General features: G+C 48.5%; 3 protein-coding genes across 9 annotated transcripts in view; 2 read left to right on the top strand and 1 right to left on the bottom strand.

Moving 5' to 3' along the window:
- The window catches only part of LOC113211183 (tubulin polymerization-promoting protein homolog), a 7,454-nt gene extending 2,444 nt beyond the window's left edge, over nucleotides 1-5,010 (bottom strand). The window contains exon 1 of the mRNA XM_052273007.1: nucleotides 4,963-5,010. Within this exon, the coding sequence (XP_052128967.1) occupies nucleotides 4,963-4,983 (21 nt within the window). The 5' untranslated portion in view covers nucleotides 4,984-5,010. The remainder of the gene's footprint in view (nucleotides 1-4,962) is intronic.
- Nucleotides 1-11,751, top strand: part of LOC113211181 (tubulin polymerization-promoting protein homolog) — a 16,203-nt gene extending 4,452 nt beyond the window's left edge. The window contains exons 1-5 of one of the 5 annotated variants that reach the window (XM_026429491.2): nucleotides 624-774; nucleotides 8,235-8,281; nucleotides 8,455-8,746; nucleotides 8,940-9,069; nucleotides 9,728-11,751. In XM_026429491.2, the coding sequence (XP_026285276.1) occupies nucleotides 8,248-8,281; nucleotides 8,455-8,746; nucleotides 8,940-9,069; nucleotides 9,728-9,913 (642 nt within the window). In that variant the 5' untranslated portion in view covers nucleotides 624-774; nucleotides 8,235-8,247 and the 3' untranslated portion in view covers nucleotides 9,914-11,751. Of the gene's footprint in view, nucleotides 1-623; nucleotides 775-839; nucleotides 859-2,982; nucleotides 3,105-8,234; nucleotides 8,282-8,454; nucleotides 8,747-8,939; nucleotides 9,070-9,727 lie in introns of those variants that run through there. The other 4 variants (XM_026429493.2, XM_026429492.2, XM_052273006.1 and 1 more) reach the window with 4 other exon arrangements.
- Nucleotides 11,752-13,503: 1,752 nt separating this feature from the next.
- On the top strand, nucleotides 13,504-22,780 carry LOC113211180 (uncharacterized). 3 transcript variants are annotated; one of them, XM_052273000.1, is made up of 21 exons: nucleotides 13,670-13,899; nucleotides 14,251-14,366; nucleotides 14,527-14,643; nucleotides 14,725-14,892; nucleotides 15,022-16,567; nucleotides 16,607-17,725; nucleotides 17,872-18,188; nucleotides 18,300-18,475; nucleotides 18,558-18,646; nucleotides 18,720-18,893; nucleotides 19,003-19,100; nucleotides 19,172-19,318; nucleotides 19,434-19,530; nucleotides 19,621-19,800; nucleotides 19,893-20,173; nucleotides 20,273-20,424; nucleotides 20,516-20,663; nucleotides 20,821-21,056; nucleotides 21,150-21,296; nucleotides 21,389-21,575; nucleotides 21,723-22,780. In XM_052273000.1, the coding sequence occupies exons 1-21, from the start codon at nucleotides 13,872-13,874 to the stop codon at nucleotides 21,837-21,839; spliced, it is 5,640 nt and encodes a 1,879-aa protein (XP_052128960.1). In that variant the 5' UTR covers nucleotides 13,670-13,871; the 3' UTR covers nucleotides 21,840-22,780. The 3 variants fall into 3 exon arrangements, with proteins under 3 accessions (XP_026285273.2, XP_052128960.1, XP_052128959.1); XM_026429488.2 differs by lacking the exon at nucleotides 13,670-13,899 and adding an exon at nucleotides 13,504-13,648 and having other exon boundaries at nucleotides 15,022-17,725; XM_052272999.1 differs by having other exon boundaries at nucleotides 15,022-17,725.
- The last annotated feature ends 867 nt before the right edge of the window (nucleotides 22,781-23,647 follow it).

Here is a 23,647-nt window from a genome sequence, read left to right as displayed (position 1 = left end):
ACAGTGATTTTTATTTTTTCATTCGCCGGGCCGCCCGTCAAAACGCGTTCACTTGTCCTCTGAGAACGGCACCAGACGCCGAGCCGCGCCCAGGACAGTCCGAGGCGAGGGCGAGCAGGGAGGGGCGAGAGAGGCGACACTAGCGGAACAAAGAAAGGACGCGGGCGGGCGGGCGCCAACGCCGGGCGTCCGGGATAGAATGTCACATGCGACACCGCAGGGAGCGGACCGTGAAAGCGAGTCGGTACTCTTTAAAATTAACAGGCTTTCTGTATTGGCCATTCACAACACGTAGGTTCCTCCCGCTCTTTGTTCTTTTGACCCAGGCCGACCCCCTCGTCGAGGAGGGGCGAGGGCGAGAGGGGTTGCTGGCCGCGCGGGTAGGAGGGGGCGAGGCGTGAGTTGAGGGTGACTCAGTCTCTACCTCGCTCTTCCGCCCGTGTCTTCGCAATATTCTCTCTCCGTCGTGTCTCTCCCACCCTCGCCTGGCCGCCCTGGCCGCCCTGCCCTCCCCCTGCCGCCGCGCGAGCACTAGCGGGCACGCGTCTCTCGCGCTCTCCCTCTCTCTCCCACTCTCTGACTGCCCGGCCGCGGCCGCGCGGCTGCTGGGCGCCGAGGCGAGGGCGAGGCTAGTCCCCGCTGAGCGTCGCCAGCGGCCGGAGGTGTACGTGCAGCCCGCCCGCCCCGCCCCGCGCGAGCACCAGCGGCGCGGCCCGCAGGCACACGCAGCGCACGCGTGCCAGCCGAGGGGTGTTCCCGGGTGTTCTGCATCAGGTGGGTGTTCTCCTGCCACGCCCCCGCCCGATCCAAGACCGTTTCTATTGTGCAAAGTCAGACTGCTGCTCATCGCGGTCCACGGTAGTGCAAGATTGTTGTTGACTATTTTGCTGCTGCTGTTGTGGTGGTCGTGTTCGTGTTGGTTTTGGTTTTGGTTTTGGTGGCAGTGGTGGTTGTGGTGGTGCCTAGTGCGAGTGAAAGTGATATGTAAATGAAAACTATAACACTGTAAACGACCCGCGTTATGCGGTGAGGTTCGTGGCGCTTATCTCGAAGGCATTGCCGTTTGGATCTTTATCTGGGCCGCGCGGTGGTGCGAGGAAGACTGACTACTTGTCAAGTGTTTGTAGCAATGAGGTGTGTCCTCGACATTCGCCAACACACATGGGCGGTGCCATGTTAGTTGCCGTGCCAGCGCCGACCGTCACGACTCGATGCGGAGGAACTTCCCCCGGGAGATGCACGTGTGTGTCCCCAACACTGATATTACCTGCTGAATACAGTGCGTTATCTGGAAGCACACGTCCTGGTTGCTTATCACTGATTGTTTCGAGTTTCGGTGGGACAAGTCAATAACACAAGAAAATGAAAAAATCATTTCCCCAACTCGTGTTTTTGTGAAATTTAAGGCTGATAACTAATTTTGGTTCCGACTTAAAAGGAGTCCTTCTAGGCCGACATCAGAATCAAGTGATCGTTTGATTCGTACATCCGTTAAGGGATAAATAAAATACATAAATAGATAAAAGTGTTGTGTTTTTTGACAGGCGGAATGTCAGTGATCCGTGGGGAAGTGTGTTTCTTTTTCAACAGGTAGTGGGGTTGAGAAGCCCTGGAGGCTTATTGTCAAAGGGAAGCCGTACCAAACTGACTGAACAGCCTCTGCTTATTCACCCCTCGGCCCTCAGCCGCAACACTCCGCTCTCAGAGGACGCTCTTGACACTGGTTTGCTACTCTGCGCGTTAGTTTGTCTCCCGCAGCACTTATCATTCTTATCTCATAGGTTTCAAGCGGTCAATTTGTAGCAAAATATTGGTGCAAGTCAATGAGCCGCGGACCTCGCTCTTGGCCTAGCGCAAGACAGTGGTGGCGTGTGTGGTTGGTACCCGTGTGGTGCTGCCGGGCGCCGGGCTGCCGGGTTGAGGAGGGTACCGACGAGCAGGCACCCGGTCGATAGAGGAGGCCGTTGCGCTGGCCCGCCGCGGAGAACAACTGCAGCTTGCGAGGCTTTTCGCCGCGGGCGCGGGTCCATCCGCCTTTACCCCGCGCTCAGGGGAGCGGGAGGGATGCTGGGGAGGAGGCGTGGGGTTGAGGAAGGCGCCCTGAGGCGTGGGATATCGGCACGCCCGCGTAACTCGCAGAACATGGCGTGTCGTTCGGTCGGCGGGGCTGGGCGAGGCGGGGCGGGATGGCGTGCGCGTGCGCGGCGTGCGATCAATGCTGGAAGCGCTCGCCGCCTCAGCCGCCGCCCCGCCCCACCCCGCCCCGCCCCGCTCCCAGGACCCTCTCCGAACGGCTGCCCCCTGCCCCTGCGCCACCCACGACGCCACAGACGTCCTATAGCCAGGCCCTGCTCGAAAGTGCCCAACGCACAGTGACTGGTACACGTATACGTGCAGGCGGACGTTCTGGGAGGAACTGAAGGAGGCGGCAAGGCGTTTCCCCAACAGCCGCCGCCTCGCCTCGCTAGGCCCGCGAGGCTCAACAGATCAGGTTTTGGCAGCGCGTTGGGTTATGCATGAGGTCTTACGCCTGGCAGCCGATCTAAAGGGGGGGGGGGAGTCGAGCGCTTGAGGGGAAACTCATCCTGGAGTTTTACAATTCGGGTAAGCTGAGCGAGCCAAGCTTGAGCATCCCCTACCCCTAGGCGTTGTGCGCGGCCGCCTCAACCCACCCCCGCCACCCGGGCAACAACCCTGGTCGGGAGATAGGTTAGTCCTCAGCGTCTCCCTTGGGTCATGCCCACTCCACCCGCGGGGCATGGATTCGCCCTGCCCGCCCTGCCAACCCTGCCCGCCCCGCCTCGCCCCTCCCATCCCCGACTCGGTCGGCGCGGCGGTGGAGGTGGCCGCTGGGCGTTGCCGTGCGCGCCCGTCGCCGGGGGTGGGTCCAGGGGGGATGAGGGATGCAGCGGCTGTGGCATTCTCCCCCCGCCGCCTCCCCTCCGCCCCGCGCCCGCCCCCGGCCCGCCCGGCCCGCGCCGCGTTGAGCTGGGCCCTATCAGTCGGTGACAAGGCGTCCGCTTGGCAGGGAGCGTGCAGCAGCTGCAGCGGTCCGGCCGGGGCGGGCGCAGCGCGCCGGGCCCGCAGGGAATCAGCGCCGCACGGCAAGTACCTCCACCACCTGCCCGTCCACCTGCTTGACCACCTGCCCGGTCACCTGCCTGCCCACGGACCCGCGCGCCCCTTGATCAAGCCGTGCCGTGCGCTCCCCTTCGGCCGGAGTGCAGCGGGCAGCTCAGCTCATTCCGATAGCGATCAATACCCCCGTGGCCTGCCTCTGGCCTGCCTGCGCGGGGCTGGCTGGCCGGGGCCCGTGGCGCCGTCCGCCCGCCCGCCCGCCGGCCCGTGCTCGAGCCCGCGATGACGCCGTGGCTCTCGTTCCTCCGCCCGACCTGCTGTCCTACCCCCGTCCTACGTCTCGCCTGCCCCCTGCAAGGTGGCCTGGAGGCGGGAGGCGCGGCGGGCCGGGCGGCGCCCTAGGGTGTGGGGCGCGCATTAAATATTCACTGCTGCAATGATTGCGTAAGGGAAGGGGTGCAGGGTGCGTGAGCCCCCTGCCTGGCCGTTGCGTAATCCCAAACAAACCTCCCCTCCCTCACGCCTTTATTTTCGATGTTCACTACTCGTTCACAAACATCCAAAACTTCATCTTTTTCTCCTTGTTATCGGAAACTGATGGACTCTTTGGTGTGTCGCTCGCTACTGCGCAGCGCGCTTCCGCGCGTCATCTCCTCCGGCCGCCCCTCGGCTCCGCCCCTCGGCTCCGCCCCGCGGCCCCGCCCGTCATGGCGCTCGTTTGACAAGTGATTCATGGCGTTCTCTGGTGGCGCTCTCCGCGGCTCTGGCTGAGGGCTTGCCCTCCCGAATCGGGCGCCTTCGATCATCTTTCCGGCTTTCGGTCCTTCCTCCTCAAACTGTCACTATTTCGATCATTTTGATTCTCCACCGGAGCTGGAGCGCGGAGCGGGGGTAGTTGTGGCCGAACGGCCGCCATGACACTTTTTGCTTCCTCGTTGGATCCCCCTGGGGCCTGGGGGCAGGAGGGCAATGACGCGAAAGGAATTATGGCGCCGACTGGATGCGAACTGCGAAGGAGATCCCTTGCTCTCTCAGGGTCCATTGAAACCGAAACAACATGAAATGACATGCAGTTTAGGCAGCGCGCACGCTGGGTTTGAGTGTGCCTTATTATCACGCGTCCTCTTGCGATCTTCTCCATCCATCCATAATCATGCCTCGGCAGCCATCTTGGGCTGCGGCCCACCCCCACCCCTCCCCCTGCGATCGAATGCAGGTGTACGAGCAGGTGTAACCTGTCTCGGCTATAGTAAGGTGCCGTGTCGTCCTCGGGTGTCGTGCAGCGGCGTGGTGAACCCTCAGTTTTCAGGGAGTTCTCTCTCTCGCCGAACCTGTTGAACGTAAACCAATGGGGCCAAAATGGCCCCCAATAGGGCTGGCCGCCCCGCCTCGCTCCGCCGCCTCTCGCACGCGATCGCGGGCCCGGGTCATGTAAGCGCCGGCGCCCTTCGTGAGTTATTGGTATTCGTCGTGCCAAAGCCGATGAGCCTCACAGAACTCGGAGCGTGAAGGAGAGCAGTCAGTCTCGCCGCACGGAGGCTCACCACAGCCGCGGCCGCGCCGGCTGGTGGCGGTTCCGACTGATAGAACGGTGCACGCTAGGGGAATCGCTGCCGCCCCGCCCCGCCCCGCGCCGCCCCGCCCCGCCTCGCCACGCCCAAAGTGAGCCGACGCGCTGCAGCGCAGCCACGCCCATCCCGAAACGTCCCTGGTCACGCGACACGCACGGCGAGGGCCGTGCAAGCTCACCGAGCCCTGTGCGAGTCCTCGTTAAGAGCCGTGCTGACCTCACCTAGTGCATGGGGACGGTGAGGAGGAGGAGGAGGAGGAGAGCGGCTGAGGGCCGAGCCCCACACAACACGGCGCGTGGAAACGAGTGCTAACCGCTGGTGCGCTCTTCATCATTGGGAGGCTGTGTGGCTGGGAGTGGCGAGTGCGGCGCGCGGCTCGAGCTCTGGGTGAAGGTCGCCGCGGCCAGGACCCGAGCCAGGACCGCCCGCCCCGCCCGACGCGCTGGGTGACGCCATAGTTTGGTACACTCGTGTCAGGTACACTACAGAGAGGCCAGGCGAGTGCACGGAGTGTTTGCCGTTTGCCGCCACACACACACACACTCACTCAGACGCTCACATTCACTCACTCTCGCACACTCACTCACACAAACACGCAGCAAGGTGTGACAGGCAGACGTGCGTCAAGTCGTGATTTGGCTTACCATTGTTTTCTGAACCGAAACTGAACGGCGCGCGCCAGAAAAGAAAAGCCGCGCTGTTATTTCTGTCTGTTATTTTCCTTTTAGTGCCTGTTGGTTGGTAAGGCCCTTTGGCTGCGCCGGGCGCGGAACGAGCGCGAAACGGGAGGCCCCGCCCGCGGCGTTTGGTCCCGGCCGGCCGGACGAAGTGGAAAGCTTTTGTTTTCGAGGCGTTATTTCCCACGTGTCCTCCGCTCCACATGTGAGAGCCCCCGGGATGTTATCACTTACTTGCAGCGCCGCGGCGGGACCGCAGAGGCGCCGCTGGGCTGGGCTGGGCGGGCTGGGCCCCCCACAAGGAGCAGGGCTGTGAGAGCGCGCCGGCGGCCCGCACACACGACCAACGACATGGGGCACGGGTTCGATACCGACCATTGTTTCGCAGCAAATGAGAAAGCAACAACCTTTTTTATATTTTAAGAAAAATGGAAAGGTTGCTGTTTCAGAGGGAGCACAGTTTGCTCCTCACTCCTAGCGAAAGTATCGGCTGCAGCTTTGAAACAAGTGGTGGCAGCATGTCTTCGCTTCGACTCTCACCGATACTCGATGATGTTTTGGCGTCGTTGCGTTGAGGAGTTCAGAAATGTGCCGCAGGTACTTGTCGCCGTCACCCTCTCACTGCCACCTTGTCGGCTCCGTCGGCTAGAGTGTCGACGTGCCCCTGCATTATGGCTGGTCGGGTCGATGGTCGATGCAGCCGAGGTGTGACTGATGGGTGAACCTTCGGAAAACACTTTGGCAGCAGCAGCGCCACCATTCGGGGGATATGCCACGACAAGATAAAATATTTTGCCCATCAGGCGACCGTTGCATTGCAAATTCTAGACGGGTTGTGAGTTCACTTGAGGCTGCCTTAGTCTGAAACAACGATACGCGATATATTCCGATCGTCATCGTACTTACGGATAATGTGGAAAGTTCCTTTATTCACCGTTACAAACCTGCCAAGTTCAGCGTCTGCAAAGCTCTCAGAGCGCCTGGTCGGTAGGCAACATCTTGCATGCACTGCATACGTGTACTGCGGGGCGGCCTACCCCAAGTCTCGCAGGCGCCGAGCCTGAGCTCCCATGATCTGCCGAATGAATCTGAGAAAAACGGACGTTCTCTCTCGACAGCTTCTTATAGTTTATCGTCCGGGCCGGACACAAGGCACCACGCTTGACTGTGAGGACGCTAGCGAGGAACTGTCAGGGTGATTTGGGACGCTGAATAGTAAAAGTAAAATATATTTTTAAAGTCTAATTTTAATGGACGCGATAAAATTGTCTGTCGTAAAATCATCTTATCGGATCATCAATATCGATCGATCCGATACTTGGTCGATTGGATATTCGTCGACAGTTTCATGTTACTAGGTAGGGTAGAGAAACCAGCCCGCACGCCTGAATAACCTGACCTGCACTGCCAAATTGGGTGATGGAATTTTAAACGCGCCTAATATTTCATCGAGGGAATATAACAGCAGTCACTTATTTCACGGTATAGAGCTGATATCATTTTTATTGAAAATACCCCTCGTCTGAATGTGGAATTGTGCCTGAAAGGACGTTGCACATGCAGGCATCGGCAGCCGATACTCATGGCCAGTTACACAACACACCAGTGCGTGTGACAGCCACGGCAGGGCACGCGGTAGGAGCAGGACACGGGCCAGGGGTGCAGCCAGGGCACGTTGGGGCTGGCGGGGGCGGGGGTGGGCCTGGAGAACGGGGTCACCAGCGAGTTGTTGCGCGCTTCGTCCGGTCGGCCGCACCAGCGGCTCCGGGGTGGTTGGGGGGGGGGGGGGGGGGGGGTCGATACTCGTCTGTGACATGTAATTGCCCAGCCCACCGGTAGCCGTACGCCTATCGTAGCCCCTACAAGTGAGGGTGGGAGGCGGGGGTCGAATGGGGTGAGTGGGGAGGGCGGAGAGGGGGGAGGGGGCGAGCCGAGGACGGACGGGTCATTCATTTCCCGTACAGCAGAAAGGCGCCGCACGAGGCTGCCAGGTCGAGGGGGGGGGGGTGTAGTGCCAACCCAACCCCCTCTGGTGTAGCACTGGTGGAGCTCCGACCCATGGGCATAGGGGACATCGTTCCGAAAATTATGAAATCTCACCGTGCTTATTGTGTTCGTGCCCGCGCCCGCCCACGCGGCCGATGAGCTTGTCGTGCTGGTCGCGAGGTGCTGGCCCGCTCTTCTCAAGCACCCCCGCCGTGCACCCCCTCCCTCCCTCCCTCCCTCCCTCCCTCGCTCACCCCTTGTGGGATGGTAAAGGTCGCCGTGCCTGAGGCCGGGCCGCGCGCGGTGGCGCCCAGACCACGCCCTCCCCTCTCGCGGCGAGCCCCAGCTCCACGTCCTGCCGGATTTCGCTTCATCGTTCGAGAACCAAAAGTCGGCAGTTGGAAATACTATGGAAGTCGCCTGCCAGCGCTTGTGTGCGGAGTGCGGCGAGTTCTGCTGCGGCTGCTCCTGGTCGTGTTGTCGCGCTGTCCAGTGTTCAACCTTTCTCCGGAGCGCGCGGTCTTGTCCCGGCTTTTACGCGACGTATTGGACGGATTGTGCGCTGTGTTGTGAAGGGCAGAAGTTCCAGTCTGCCGTGTAATGCCCTCACACTGAATGTAAACGAATGTGAAGATGTAACAGTTTTCTCCCGGAAAATGTTACGTTTGTTGGGCACATTCTTTTTGCGGGGACTTATTTTGTAATATCGTTGGAGACGGATTGTACAGTAAGATCGGATGGAAGTAGGTCTCATTAAAACTGGGTGCAACTTTGGTTCCAGCAAGTTATTATGTGCTTAAAACGACATACATATTTTTGGAGAGAAAAAATAGTTTGACTTGATTTGGAGTGTTCGTTCGAGCTTCGTGCCGTGTTCTAATGTAAGGGCCAGTCAAGTAATGGGTCTTCTCTTTTGTTGCAGCTCCCTGTCGACCATGGCCGACTCGGCGGCAAAGACAACTCCAGAAGGTAAAACATTCTTCGTCGGTGATGTTCGGAAAAAGTGAAAATTCTGTTTCTCACAAATAAGTCAAGTCTGCTGGAAAAAATGGGAGTATATGATTCAAAACTTCCCACCCATTCTTTTCTCACCACTCTTTGTGCCGCGACACGTCACTGCCATGTTCTGCCCCATTTCGCAGGCGATGCCGCCAAGGACGCCAGCAAGGAGGCACCCAAGGACGCCCCCAAGGGCGCCGCCCCCGCCTCCAACGGGACGGCGACGCCCCCGCCGGCGTCCGCGGCACCAGCAGCCTCCTCGCCCCCCAGCGCCGCGTTCAAGGAACAGTTCAAGGCCTTCAGCAAGTTTGGCGACACCAAGAGCGACGGCAAGCACATTACACTGTCCCAGAGCGACAAGTGGATGAAGCAGGCCAAGGTCATCGACAAGACCATCACCACCACCGACACCGGCATCCACTTCAAGAAGTTCAAGTGAGTCCATCCCCGGGTCGAGCCCCTGCGGCCGCTGGGGTAGGCCACCCCGCGCGGCACTCGAGCGCCGCGGGTGTGCCTACGCCACCCCCACAGGGGCCGTGCGGCCGAGCGGGCCCGGCCGCAGCGCAGCGATGACATTTGGACACACTCCGATCTGACGCAACCCAAACCTCTCTTTGTTTTTTTGCAGACTTCTCAAAATTACCCTGTCCGATTACATTAAGTTCATCGAAGATCTCGCGAAGGCGCGGAAGGCGGACGTGGAGGAGCTCAAGAAGAAGATGGCGGACTGCGGGCCACCGGGAGTGACAAGTGCGGTGGTGAGTACGGCCGCCAGTGGAGGCGCTCTCCCTGCTCTTGCTCTCCCATGGTCTCTCTTTACGTTTGCCCGGCCGCCGTTCGACCCGGCGCCGCAGGGCCGCTTCTCACATCAATCCCGGCGTCATGTGTGTGTGAGAGAGAGAGAAAGAGAAAGGAGAGAGAGAGAGAAAGAGAAAGGAGAGAGAGAGAGAGAGAGAGAGGAGAGAGAGAGAGAGAGAGAGAGAGAGAGAGAGAGAGAGAGAAAGAGGAGAGAGGGGGGGGGGGCGCAAGACGGAAAGGAGTAGGTGTGCGGTTCCGGCCCCTCCCCTCTCCCTCGCGCGCGCCTCAAGTGCACACATGCCGCTGGCGATTAGGGTGCCCCTCCCCTCCCCCACACCAAGCTGGTCTGAAATAACCAAACGGCTTTGACCGACGACTCCACGAACAACGGCTGCTGTGGTACGGCGAGTGGGAGGGAGATGGATGTGGGGAGAGGGGAGGGAGGGGGTGCTGGGGAGGGTGACTCACATCGGCCGGGAGAGGAAGTAACAAAAACACGACCGGCCGGCGCGCGACCGTGACCCGGCCAGGGCCGGCGGCCGGTTGCGGCACAACACTGCCTCATCCTGCAGATATCTGGCTATGCTCTAGGACACCCCGCCCTCTGTGTGTTTTCAGGCGAAGTCGAAGGCGGACGCGGCGGTGGAGCGGCTCACGGATGTGACCAAGTACACGGGGTCGCACAAGCAGCGCTTCGACGAGGCTGGCAAGGGCCGCGGCCTCGCCGGCCGGAAGGACTCGAAGGACGGCTCGGGCTACGTGCAGGGCTACAAGGACAAGGACACGTACTCCAAGACGCACTAGGGGGAGCAGTAGACGGACCAAACTGAGAGAGACCTCTGTCCGACTGAGAGCCGCGACACTCCAAACCCGACGGCTTTTCATTTTTTTAAACTCTTCTTACGTATTTTTTTTATTTGTCTCGAACAGTTTCACGAACCATATTTCAACGACCTTGGTTTAGATTGGGTGCCTTGGCGTCCATGGACAGTTTTTTTTTAATTTATTTATATGAAGGATGGTCTCATCGCACAAAAGCCAGAAACCAGTCTGAAGCCAACAGCTCGCTGTCTGCATGGGGCACCATCCCCTCTCGATGCTCCCCTTTGCGCCGGAAGTGGCAGTGTGTGTAAGGCCGGATAGTTGTAAGCGAAGAGGTTTTGACGATTAGAGTATGACGGGTACCGGTCCGTTATCCAATTCCAGGCACCTGTGCGAGTAGGGTTTTTGTCTTTCTCATTCTTCTTATATATCAAGTTTTTTCGTGTTGATGTGGTTTCAAACAATTCCATTTAGCAATTCATGTCTCTTTTTCGTTTTGTTTCATTCGACTTTTTAACGTTTCAATCAGATATTTCATCTGCTTTGATCCCGCTTTTAACTTTTAATATTATTTTCATTGTGTATTGTTGCTGTTGTATCGTTTCCCCGCTTTTTGCCAATCCTCCGCGTTTTACGAATTTCTCAATTTTCTTCCAGTTTCAATTTTTACAATCATTTTTTAAACTTCTTCGATCTCCGTTTTATTCCGATTACAATTTTTCCTAGATGTTCTTAAAATTATTTCCGTTACATTACGTTCAGTGTTTGTCTAGCTTAGTGATCGGTAATTGTTTCAAATGTTCTGCGTTATCCAATATTTTCTTTCATTTTTACAAATTTCAAATACGCTTTTATGTGTGTAGATTTCATTGTAGTATGTCTTTGTGATTTTCAATATTCCGATTTTTCATTCAATTACATTTCATCCTTTTTGCCATTCTCTCAAATTCTCGAATTCTTTATCATTTCTAGATGTTCTTGGTGTCTAGTAGTTCGGCTTTATTCCCCACCACACTCGTGGTTGGTTTAGATGTACATTTATTGTTCAAGCGTTAGATTTATTTTGCGATATATCGCGTAAGATTTGCGATAAGAATGATTTAGTGTGTGACTATTGAAGTAGGAGATGCATCATCCGCATCCGTATGTGTATGAGTTCGTGCGGGTGTCATTGCGTGGGTGGCGGATCGGACAGTAGATTGGATGGTCGGTAGTAATAGAGTGAAGGCGGTAGTATTGACAGGAGAAAGGGAGAGAAAGAGAAGGGATGGTATACCACATGCAGTCAAGCGTCGCACCCAACAACTGTCGCGAGGCTGGTATCTGTAGAGTTGAGGGGACATCATGTGCGTTGCAGTACCGTTTAATTCTGTCTCAAAATAATCAAAATGAACTTGTAACTACTTTATCTTGGCCCTTTCGGTGAGAAATTACTATACATTTTTTAGACCCTCTTATTGGTCGCAAAAACATGAGACGCTATTATTCGAACGCTTCTTGTGTGAAACCCGTTTCAATTAGATGTATATTTTGTATATTTCCAATCCTTTGTTACATATTTAATTTTAATTTATGACGGCTGTTATCCTGTTAAACTAAAACTAAGCAGTAAATTGGCACATCACTTCTGTTATAATTGTGTAATATTTATACATGTTGAATTTCTCACTTTATAAGTTTTGTTCTAATTTCCGTTTATTCTTAGGTATTGTTGTTATTTTGTTACCCTGTTCAGTTTTAATTAGATCGAACCTGTTTAGTGGCACGATGTAAATTACATGGAGAAGTAAATAAAACTGTGTACTAAGTATTCATTGTAATGAACGGGGGTACCAATTATTACTGTCCCCGCCCTTCGCGGGCAGGGAAGTCCTTCGGGAGCTGAACAAGCCAGGACACACACTCGTCGCGGAGAGCAGCCCCAGCAGTTTTGTAGTCAACAGCATCCACGCGGCAGACGGTAGAGGCACGCCATCCAGTGAGAAATCAGAGTTAAATAAACATCGAAACGATGTCGAAATCAAAGAATCGACGTGGAAACGGTATAGTTTCGATATAAGTGTCGCTCTGGGTCGAGTCTGGGCAGAGGAATCAAGCGCTGAGGAAATCAACCGAGGCATATATAAAATAGTTCGGCGCCAGATGGGCCAGGGGAACACTTCCGCACCCCTACGCTCGTAAAACTAGCTGCGCGGCGTGGCGTGGGCCGCCAGCGCAGATCTGTCCCCGAGCCATCACGATGCATCGGGACTGGGCAGAAAAGACATAAACTCAGAAGCATTTTATAACCTATCATCCCCCTTCGGTAGGGTGGAAGTGGGTGGCTGCGGCAGTGTGTTAGCGATGGGGTGTCGATCCGAGGGGAAGACAGAACACCGCCGGCTCCCGGAGAGACAAGACGTGCGGACCAGGACCTCCGGACACCCAGCCGAGTCCGCACTGAGACCGCCCTTCACCCTCCTCGACGGCCAACTCGAGAGCACCATGAGACCTTCCCGTCAGCTCCCGGTCTCTGCGCACGCCATACGCCTTGGCCACACTCGTCGACACCCTGCCTAAGTGCCACGATTGCTGCTGCTGTCCTCGAAGACGCCGTGTAAGTACGTACCTCCTACTTATCCACCCCTCTACCGGGAGCTGCACCTCCTGCTACTTTGTTTGCTCGTATACCGGTTGTTTCGGTGCACGCGCCGGCGGGGTTGCGTTGCCTACTTACAGGGGTCATGGCGCCTTACGGGCAGGGCGAGTAGGCAAACCCACCCCACCCGGTCATCCGGTACTCGAATCGGAACCCCAGGGATTTAGGTATGCTCGATCTGACCTGGGAATGCTGGACTTGAGCCACGCCCTATCGGCGCCCGCCGGACCACCGTACGCCCGACCAGCCGACTGATTCCGAAGAGCGCTCTCCTATGCCTTCCGTATAGGTAGCTTCGTCCTCGTCGCACTCATGGGGCAGCTCCCCTTGAGCGCTCATATCGGGCGGGGCTCAACACCAGCGTCCCCTGACCCGGAGGATGACTAAAGTGCCTTGTTAGACGCTGAGGCACACCCCCCCCCTCCTCTCGCGGATGATTCCTCACCCTTTTACGATTTCAGTTAGAGACAATGAGTGACTAGGCGTGAGGGTGACTCTATGGTCAGAGATGTTATATTCAATTACGGTCGGAAGGGGAGGCAGCAGCGAGGCCCTGAACCTTGGAAAAGCAGAACATCCGCAGTGCTCCCGCCTGCTCACGTTGCTCACCACCTCGAGAGGTCGACTGATGGTGCGCCCGTTCATGGCTCATAAGAGCCTTCGGTGTGCCCCCCTGACTCCTAGGAGTTAGGCAACCAGCATCGCGGGCGGGATTTGCACTTTATGATGACCGCGCCCCGGAGCAGCTCGGAGCGGAAGCGTGCGTGATAGACACAAGAAATCTGAAAAAATATTAACGTGTTCGACAAATCATATTCCGTTGATCCATTTATACGAAAAAAATGTAAGAAACACAGTCCACCCTGGGCTCCCAGCCAGCTAGGGGTGAGTGGTTCTCCGGGCCTAACTTTCTCATAGTTGTGGCACCTTTATAGCCTCTCACAACCAGCTGTTGTGCCAAATCCAATGTGTTTGTGTTTACTCTGCGCAGCAGTGTGTGACATGAAACAACGCGGGGCGGGAGATTAAGGGCTGGAGGGCTGGATGGTTTTGTGTTTATTTATATTTTATTTTGAATGGTTAGTGAAGCTAAACGGTTCACTCAATAGAACAGTTTGAAAGGGTCCTGACGTTTTATTCGAGAGGAGGCTGAAGATTGACGTGACGACTCGACCATTGTCGTCAACAGAACTTATATTGAATCTGACTCCAGAGGGATGTTCGACCTACAACTAAAGTGACATTTGCGAAAGAACGAAATAATTTTACATCTCATTACTTTTGTTTATTTTCTTTCAATTCATGTCGATTCTGTATGCTGTAAATTTTGGTATGCCTGCCTGAATAGTAGATTTTTGTTGTTGTGCTCTAACCTACAACTGGATCTCAACATTTTCTAACTAAACAATTTCTGTCTACATGACTAGAACATGTTAGGCCAATCATTTTGAAACATTATCTTTCCAATGGTAAAACATATTCGGTGAACCCTTCCTCATCAAAACCTTTGAGCCACCTCTCTTTGTAGCACCATGTGTCAATATTACCTTTTTTCGTAGTTTAATACTATTTAATAGAAGGAATATGATTTATCTGATAAGCTAATTGTTTTGTATTTCCATTGTGTTTATTACATTTGACTCGAGCCGTGTATTTTAATACATTCCACTATTTATTGCAGTTCACTCATTGTCTGAGGGTGATCTTCGAACGAAGTTCAAAATGGGTTGGTTTCTTTTACGAAAGCCTTATCCGGGTTTAACTGAAGAGCAAAGAATAGACATACATTCAAATGAGGTCAGTAGCCGGTGAGGAACTAAATAAGGCCTAGTCAGAAAATAAATTTCAGTTCTGATTGGAAGATAATGAGTCTATAAACTATATTTTAACAGAAGTGGGCAGGAATGTTTAATTTATCCTTTTCCGTAAGTTTAAATGGACTTTTCTTTATTTTCAGTTACATGTTGGTAGGGGAAGAGAGTGCTCTGTGCACTGTCTTAGCATGTATGTGTCTCGAAAGCATTTAACAATAATCCCTAAAGAAGGTGGAAATGTCTGTCTAAAAGATCATGGGGTAAGTGTTTGGGACTAAGGGTCTGAATTGTCACCGCTGACAAATGTCAATTTTGTTACTTTTTCGTTTTGTTATTTACAGTCTTCTAATGGAACATTTGTGAATCAAACAAAAATAACTCCTGGTGAGGAGTTTCCCCTGAAGGTTGGTGATGAAATTGGTATTGGGAATATCAATTGTGACAACAAAGACTGCTTTGTGTATGAAGTACGGCAAGAAGAAGATAGCACAAATGGACATATAGAAAATGTACGTAATTGGATATATATGCTCATTATATGACCATTGCATTCTAATTACATTTCCAAGTTCAGCTTAAACATATTTAATTTCAACTATACTTTAAATCTTCTTTCTCTAAAAAAAATAATAATTCAGGTTAAAGGAAATAGCAACTCTCCTGGAGTAAGGCATTCATTAGATAGAGGACTGAAACGATTTGCTACGGAGCCTGAAGTAGTTACTTTGGATGATGATGATGATGATATTTTTCTTGATGATTGTGACTCTAAAAAATCTAAAAAACCAAAAATTGATCATGTGCAAACTTCAGTTCCTGATTCAAAAATGGATTCTAGTTCAGCCAGCCTGTCCACAGTGTCCATGGTTCAGAATGAGTCTAAAGCTTGCACCATTGAAAAGAAAAGTCCTGGCATCATTAATTCTATTTGTACTAAGGAAGAAAGCCTCACTATGAAGGAAGCCAGTGTTGATGAGAAACGCAACATTGAAAAGAAAAGTCTTGACACCATAAATTCTATCTGTTCTATGCAAGAGAGTTTCACTAAAAAGAAAGTTGGTGCTGACGTGAAACCTAATAAAAGTGAAAGTTCTTTGGGTTTAAATACCTCAGCCAATGCTCCTCAAATGACATCAGCTGATATGAAATCTCATTCTTTCAAAATTGATGAAAAATCAATGGAACCTGTGAATTTTTCAAAAGGGTCTCTGTTGAAAGACAGTGCAACAAGCGATAAGATAAAATTGTCTTCACCATCGTCTGGGGAGCAAATGTGCCCTCCTCCTCTTCCCGCGGCTTCTTCAAATACTATACCAGGGCGTTTTAGTTTGGACAAAAGCATAACTATGCCTAAAAATCCTCGTCTTTCATGTCTTATGGAAGATCGATCTGACATGTCAGCCGGAACTTTCAGGCTCTCTTCTCCATCACTGACTGAGAGGGGTTCCTCGTCATCTGCCTGCTCAACTCCCAACACTTCTAAGCAAGCCAACCATGAAGATGCCTTGCCAGTGCAGACATCTACTCCCTGTGTTTCAAAAATTGAGAAGCAAACATCTACTTGTACATCTCAAAGTGAAGCTGATTGGTCACCCATTGTGAAGGATTCATCCCGACATAGTCAAGATTCATCTGCAAATTATACTCTAGATGAACAAATGATACCTGTAGATTCAAGTGATGATGAGGATGAAGAGATTTTCCCCTGTTCTCAGCTGTTTGCGGAAGATGATGATGTGAAACCTGTGATAGAAGATTTACGGGAAGAAGCTGATATTGTAGACCTCTCAATGGAGGATGAGCCAGAAGAAAATAAGATTTCCAATAACGATGAACTAGATGAGATAGTCTTATCTAGTGACGAAGATGAAGATGATATAGAAGATGCAAACAGGTGGTACATGAGGTTATCGCAGTCCTTAGTGAAAAAGGAGCCTTTGGAAGACAATCTAAATGTCCCGGAGCAAAGTAATATTCTGGAAACTGATGCCAGAGAAGATAATGAAAAAGATAAGGACCCGAGACATGAGGACCAGTTACAAGATATCTGGAATATTGAGTCGGAGGAGGATGCTGAGATGCCTCAGATCAAAAAGAAAGTTACTGATTTTCCTGGTGTCTGTAAGATAGAGGAATCGAAAGAACAGAAGATAGCAAAGTCTGAAATCAAGGTTGAACATAAACCTAAAGAAGCAAAGGCTGAAATCAAGGTTGAACATAAACCTAAAGAAAAGTTAAAAGAGAAATCTAAAGATGAGCACAAGGACAGAGAATCTGTGAAAGCTAGAGAAAAAGAGAGGGAAAAAGAAAGGGTTAGAGAAAAAGATAGAAGAAGAGAAAGAGAGAGAAAGAGTGGAAAAGAGAAGAAGTCCTCCAAAGAGAAAGATATGAAAGACCTTGAACATAGGAAAAAAAAGGAGCAGCATAGAACAAAAAGTACGGACACCAACACTGAAAAACACAGGTCTCATATTAATAGCCATTCTTTTAAACAAGAACTCAAAAATAAAAACGAGTTTACACAAAGTGCGAAATTGAGAGAAATGTTTCCAGACAGTGATTCAGATGAAAGTATGGATAATTATCCAGAAAGTTCCCATAAGGATGATTCAAAATCTCCACCTCCTTCAGAGGAGATAGCCCTTGGTAATATAAGTAACGAACATCCTCAGCCACTAGTGACTCTCACAAGAATAGAGGATGATCCCAAAACATGTGAGCGCTTTGGTCTTGTCTCTTCGGATAGTCCCAGTGGTTCTCCTCTTCAAAAAAAGAAGAGCACCAGACAAATTGAGTTAGTACCTGCTTTACCAATGCCCCCCCGAAGAGCAATCAATCGTGGAATAAGCAGTACCACAGCACTTAAAATGTTCGAAGGTGATAAACAAAAACCTCTAGATTCTAAAGTAAGTAAATCAGTACAGCCTAAAGACAAGAAGGCTTTAAGGAAAGAAAGGCTTGCAGAAGTTGCTGCTCAAAATGCATCTAAAGACAAAGGGAACTCAGAATCAAAAAGAACTGCACCAGCCAAAATTAAGGTCACTTCATCCAACAGAGGGTCTTTCTTAGTTGACAATGATGAGTGTTCTCCTGCAAGCAGACCAAAAAGTCGTCGTGATATACGAAGTATCAAGATTCCTAAACTAAAGAATAAACCAGCAATCCATCTCCCTACCAAGTCTCCATTACAAGATATGAATATGTCTTGGGATAAGAGCAAGCCAGAGGAGTGTGCACTTCCTGAACCTGTTGAAATTCCTACTGGCCCTCAACCCAAAAAGCGAGTAGCTCAAGTTCCCCCTCCTGGATTTTATGGTGATTCATCTTCAAAGCCGATAGCAGGTAGGTTGCTTGAATGGATGATCTGATCTGTTATTTTTCTATATATCCTACATCTTTTGCATTGTCATTATTCTGTATGACGATAATCTCAACATCTGGTGTCTTCAACATATGCTATCTTCTCTTGAATTTGTTTTTTTGTATAGATCTCCCTCCGCCTCCAAACAAATCTTGCTTGTCTGGATCGTCAAAGCATAATATTGCTTTAAATGAAGCAAAACCAATCCCTGTTCAGAAAAGGGTTAGATTCAAAGAAAATCTTGTTGAGTATCGAGAAATTGAGAGACTGCCAAATACAAGACCAGTCGGGTCTTCCATGGATGCTGATAGACCAAAGCCCATGAGTCAGGTTTCTTTGGCTGCTCCCCCCATGCCCTTCAAGGCACCAGTTATGCCCTCTGATGAAATAGTCTTGCAAGATGTCATCTATGATATTTCCAAATGGAATCCTCTGTGGCTTAAGGTAAGCATCAAGAAATTATTTATTGGTAGTGTAATTACAATTAATGTGTTTTTAATGTATCTTAAATATTTCATCTTGTGAAATTTTAAAAATCTAATCTTACTGTTTTAGGAAGAAAAAAATTTGCCTGCTGATGTATCTCCCCCAGTAGTATCAAATATGGATTTGCCAACAATACCTAAAACAGAATTTTTAGATTTTAAAGAGTATCATGACACAATGTATCCACTTCTTATGTTGGAGTTGTGGAATGGCGTTTCTAAACAGTACAATTCTAATGAATCAAGGTTTGTTTAATAAGAAGATTGTGAACATAAGCTATGTATCTGTTCAAGAAACCCAAAGAATCTTCTCTTTCTTGTCTTGTAGGAAAAACATGATAATGGCAGTTGATAGTGCTACCTCATCTGCTGTTTATCATAGGCCAGACAGAATGTTAACAACCCTGCACTGTCATAGTACGTCTATAGGCTCTGATTATTTATCCTTTTTGTTCCATTCCAAATATTCTGATAATTTTCCTCGTTTCAGTGATTGTGGATGAAAGAGGTGGAACAGACCATCCCAGACTTGGAAATTTGGTGGTCATTGATCTTTGTTTAAAGGATCCTGCAGACAAGTTAGTTGTTATCCCTGTATTTGGGTATGTGTCATTTGACTCCAAAGATCGTCTTCGACAGTCTGATCAAGTTCACAAAGATCTAGGTTAGTTAAACATCTCAATCAAATACGTTCCTTCAATTACTGAGATAAAATTATCTCAATAACCCTTAAAAATTATGCGCTATCTATTTTATCTCCCTTGCAATTACAGTAACGCATTGCCATAAACCAGCATATAAAATACGCTTTTCAGTTATGATTAGAGAGCGCAAAAATTGCACATTCAATAAAGGGGTTATGCGTGTTAAAGTGAGTAAATTATTAATTTTAAAATACTGCACTTCATTCATTACTCTATCAATACTAAGTGTTTGTTCCAGAATGTTAAATATATTCGGGGTGACCTACGGGTCTTTCAAGCAATGAAAAATCTTGAATATATGCCATTACAGTACAGCATTATTTCGCCCTCGGCAGCAAATGAAGATTTCACTCTTCCAGAAATAAACAGCAATCTAGCATATCCTGTAAGAAATGTGCACAAATTCTTATACAGTTATTGTATAAAAGATATCAATTGATTTATGTAATTTATTTAATTTTCATTCCACTGTCAATTTTGTTTTGTTGTAAATGCTGTAGGAGCAATTAAACGAGACCCAAGTAAAAGTTGTCTTGAAAACAGCTGCAGTTTGTCAAGAAGTTAAACCCAAAATATGCCTCATACAAGGTCCACCAGGTAATTGTTTCACTATTTATTTTTCTGATGAGGGTGCATTCTTCTAGTCTAATGTATTAATATACTTATATTGTCCTTTGATTCATTTAGGAACTGGTAAATCGCATGTTATAGCTAGCCTTGTGATGCAGTTATTGTATAGAGATAGCATCTACTCTAAAGCAAACAGAGAAAAAGGCTTGGTCCCCAGAGTTTTGGTTTGTGCACCCTCTAACAATGCAGTTGACCTGTTAGTTCGAAGGTTGCTACGAAAGAGATCAAAACTAGATAGTATGTGATTTTTTTTATTCATTACGGTACATTACATTATTCATAATGTATTGATCTATTCACAATTTTTAACTCCTCCTTAATTGTTACAGAAAGCCTCCGCTTTAAGATGGTGCGTGTTGGCCAACCTCAATACATGCAACAAGATGTAAAAGGTGTGTCCCTTCAAGAACTTGCCAAGGCTGACGTAGAGAAACAAGATAAAACTGCCACACATAACGTTGATATTGAAAGCTTGAAAGCAAAGCTCCGAAGCCTTGAAGATGTTATAGAAAACTTAAGGCTGAAAGACAAAAATATACCTCAAGAATTGACATTCCGTCAAGCTGACATTCTTCGAAAACTGAGAGTTCTTGAAGACAGAAGCAAACAGGTTGGTTTGTTTGCTTCAGTTTCAATCACATGGCCATATATATTTCTTTCAAACCTCTTGGAACATTGTGACTTATATTTTATGTGTGTCATTTTGCAGCAAAGTCATGCTGCCCAAAACTCTTCCAGACAAAATTTTGCAGTTGAGCGTGCAGCCATGACGAAAATCCTGAGAGGTGCTGACATTGTTGCCACAACTCTCAATTCATGTATGATTAAAGTTATGGAGAATGTTTTTCCACCAGTATATGAGTATGTATATGAAAGTATTTTTGACAAATGACAACACAATCAATTTTCCACCTCCTAGTTGACAGTGTCTAAAGCTCCTTTGTGTTTTCAGTCAGGGAAAATACCACTTCCAGGTGTGTATAGTAGATGAAGCTACACAGTGCTTAGAAGTTGAAACCCTTATTCCACTGTTGCTAGGGGTGAAAACTTTGGTCTTAGTTGGAGATCCTAATCAACTTCCAGCAACAATATTGTCAAAGGTAAAAAAAAACTGCCATTTGTGTGAAAGCATTTTTCCTTGTATGTTCTGTTAATTATTTATTATTTGGTTACCACAACACTTTTTTCCTTGTATGTTCTGTTAATTATTTATTATTTGGTTACCACAACACTTTTAACATTGTTGTGTGGTTTAAGGTTGCTCGAGAGAAAGGATTGGGAACATCTTTATTTGCAAGACTACAGAAAATCTTTCCACAAGCCCCTCAACTTCTCGACACACAGTATCGTATGCATCCTGAAATTTTGAGATGGCCCAACAAATTTTTCTACAACAGACGATTAAAAACACCTGAGAGTCTGTCATTTTGCCGGGACTCTAAAGTTATCCCATATGCTGTTCTAAGTCTTCCATTTCAACAAGATAGACAAGGGTAAAATTCTTGCTCCCAAGCTTTTTTTTTTATCAAATACGACAGGAGAGGTCTCTATTAACAAATTTATGTTTATCTGCTTTGTATTTGCAGGGAGGTTAATGTTGATGAAGCTAAATTGGTTCTACAATTAGCTGAAGTATTGATAAATAAAAAAGTTATTGCTACAGAGTTTAAGGTGGGTATAATCACACCTTACCAAAGTCAAAGGAGGACAATCAGTTCTATGCTCCAAGAGAGGTAAAGAAATTTATTTCTCATTAAATTTTCAGATGAAGTTGTTCACTTTCTCGATTGTAGTGTTTTATCTATCAATTATTTTTTTGTGACAGAGCATACCGTGACTTGATTGAAGTAAATACAATTGACAGCTACCAAGGCCAAGAAAAAGATGTCACTATAATTTCTTGTGTCCGGACAAACGGTGTTGGATTCCTTTCGGATCGCCAGAGAATTAATGTGGCGTTGACACGCGCTAAATATGCCGAGTTCATTTGTGGCAATTTTTCATCATTAGACGTGAGTACTATTGCATCTGATTTCAAAAAAAATTGTCTTTTAAATCTAATCTTATCTGTAGAAGTGGTAATGTCTCAATATTCATTCATTCTGTGAAAATCGTATTATACTCTTGCATCTAACCTTTTTTTTTTTTTAAATTTTCAGAGGGATAATATGTGGAATAATTTATTAACAGATGCTAGGCAACGAAATTGCTTCCACGAAGTAAGAGGCCACTGTGAAAATGAAGTGCTATGGAATTATGTTCGTCGAAAACCTTAAAGATAGCAGTTTTTTTGCCTAGCTTCTTTTAAGGCCTTAACAAGAACTATGTACCTATTTCATTCTGTACTTCCGTCTATTTATTTTTATGCTAATTTTACTTTTTGTAAAATTATGAATCATTATTTATCATTATGTCTAATGAATTCCTGTGAACTTGATCTCTTGCATGTTTCGTTTTATGCTCATGCAAGAAAATGTTTTTGAGCATCTACAGTACTATTACTCCTTGATGTTACAGTTTCATTTAGGTAAAAGATGAGTGTTTGACGTGCTTGATTAGAGAAACTGTCTTCTCTTTGTGAGAAGTGTCGAGTGAAACCTCGTTAGTGCGAACCCCGTTGTAACATACACCCGCCTATTACGCAATATTTTCGCTTCACTGCTGCATTTAGATTTTTTTAAAGGTAAATTACGCTGTTACGACGTGAGCCACTACTGCGTGATCCCGCTTAGAATACTTTTTTGCTTTGAAGAAAGTGGAAAAATCAAAGAGTTCTTATTTTATTAAATGAACAAAACGCTGACTGAAAACCAATGTTGTTTGCGGCAAGACTACTGAGCACGGACGGCTCCCTTTCTAAGCCTATTATCTTTTGGAAAGTCTCCAGAAACTAAATGCAATCAATTTCCCCCTGCAAAATCCTGTACTCAACGTATTATTTTACGTTGTTACGCGGTCTTTGTTAAAGCGTGATCCCGATTGTAACGTATAACGGTGAATCTGCACGGACCGATTCGCACTAACAAGTTTCAATGTGCTTTTAAACTCAGGTTCAAGAAAGGCTGTGCACCACATAATTTCCTTATACCTATATTGAATTTTGATACCAGTGGAAAGGTTCTAGTCTGTAAAAGAACAGTCTTTTAATCAAACAAAATGTAAGTGTAAGTTTTGTATATTTTTCTAGTTATTTAAATAAAAGCCTTTTATGGAGAAATCAATGTTTTATATCTCTTCTCCAAGATTTTACAGCAAAGCCGAAAGCGGGTTGCCTATCCTCCGTTGGACTAGTCGAATCTAATTTTGCACTGTGTTCTGTTTCATACTATTTGAACTAACTTTGATTTCGGGTAGCTACAAAATAACGATCGTCCGACAGCCAAATTCATGTGTACCGGTATTTCGAACCGTTTTGGCATGAGGTAAGGTTGCTGACCACCGACCACTCCGGGGTAAGGTGTAATGGAGATCTACATTACACCTTACTCCGAGGCTTCAACGAGAGAGTTGAGTATAACTCTTTCGTTCAAGTCCGGGGTACCGGTCCGCAAACAGCGACCGTTTTCAAAACCCTCGCCAAGAAGGAAGGAAAAAAAGGGGGGGGGAGAGAAAGTTCGTACCGAAGAGAGGACACAGTGTATTTCGACTAACGGAGGAAGAAGAATAGCGGGTAGAACATAAAGGTTCCTGATTGGCCGAGTGCCTACCCCTTCTACCGACGTTACGTAGAGGCGGGAAGCTCTCGACCAATCGGTAACGTTCATGTTCTACCCGCTGTTCTTCTTCCTCCGTTAGTCGAAATACACTATTCTGGAGACGGCTCCGATTGTCCGAAGCTCGTTTTTCCGAACCTAATTTATCTATTTTAGTAAATAGAATGAGTAAAGTAGTTAATTACATTATGTTATTACATTTAGTGGCAGTTGTTGTTATAAGAGCTAAATCAGGTACAGACTACAGACACCAACAGGAGGGCAAACGAAGTGCCTAACTGCAGTTCCGGGCCTAGGGTAAATGAAATAACTTGCGCTATTTCACTAACATAAGTAAATAATCTTATTTTTGAACAAGTCTTGGTTCGCGC

Source organism: Frankliniella occidentalis, unplaced genomic scaffold (genome assembly GCF_000697945.3).
Source record: "Frankliniella occidentalis isolate FOCC.00 unplaced genomic scaffold, Focc_3.1 Scaffold238, whole genome shotgun sequence".
Lineage (NCBI taxonomy): Eukaryota > Metazoa > Arthropoda > Insecta > Thysanoptera > Thripidae > Frankliniella > Frankliniella occidentalis.
The sequence above is the reverse complement of the archived record's forward strand: the minus strand, read 5'-3'. Positions and strand labels throughout refer to the sequence as shown.

Excerpts from the sequence above, each read along its gene's own strand:
- LOC113211180 (XM_052272999.1), top strand. The coding sequence starts at position 13,872 with ATGTCGATTCTGTATGCTGTAAATTTTG. Across the intron at positions 14,644-14,724 it reads TCTGTCTAAAAGATCATGGG|TCTTCTAATGGAACATTTGT; the intron begins GTAAGTGTTTGG and ends TGTTATTTACAG. Across the intron at positions 21,576-21,722 it reads GCAATTTTTCATCATTAGAC|AGGGATAATATGTGGAATAA; the intron begins GTGAGTACTATT and ends TTAAATTTTCAG.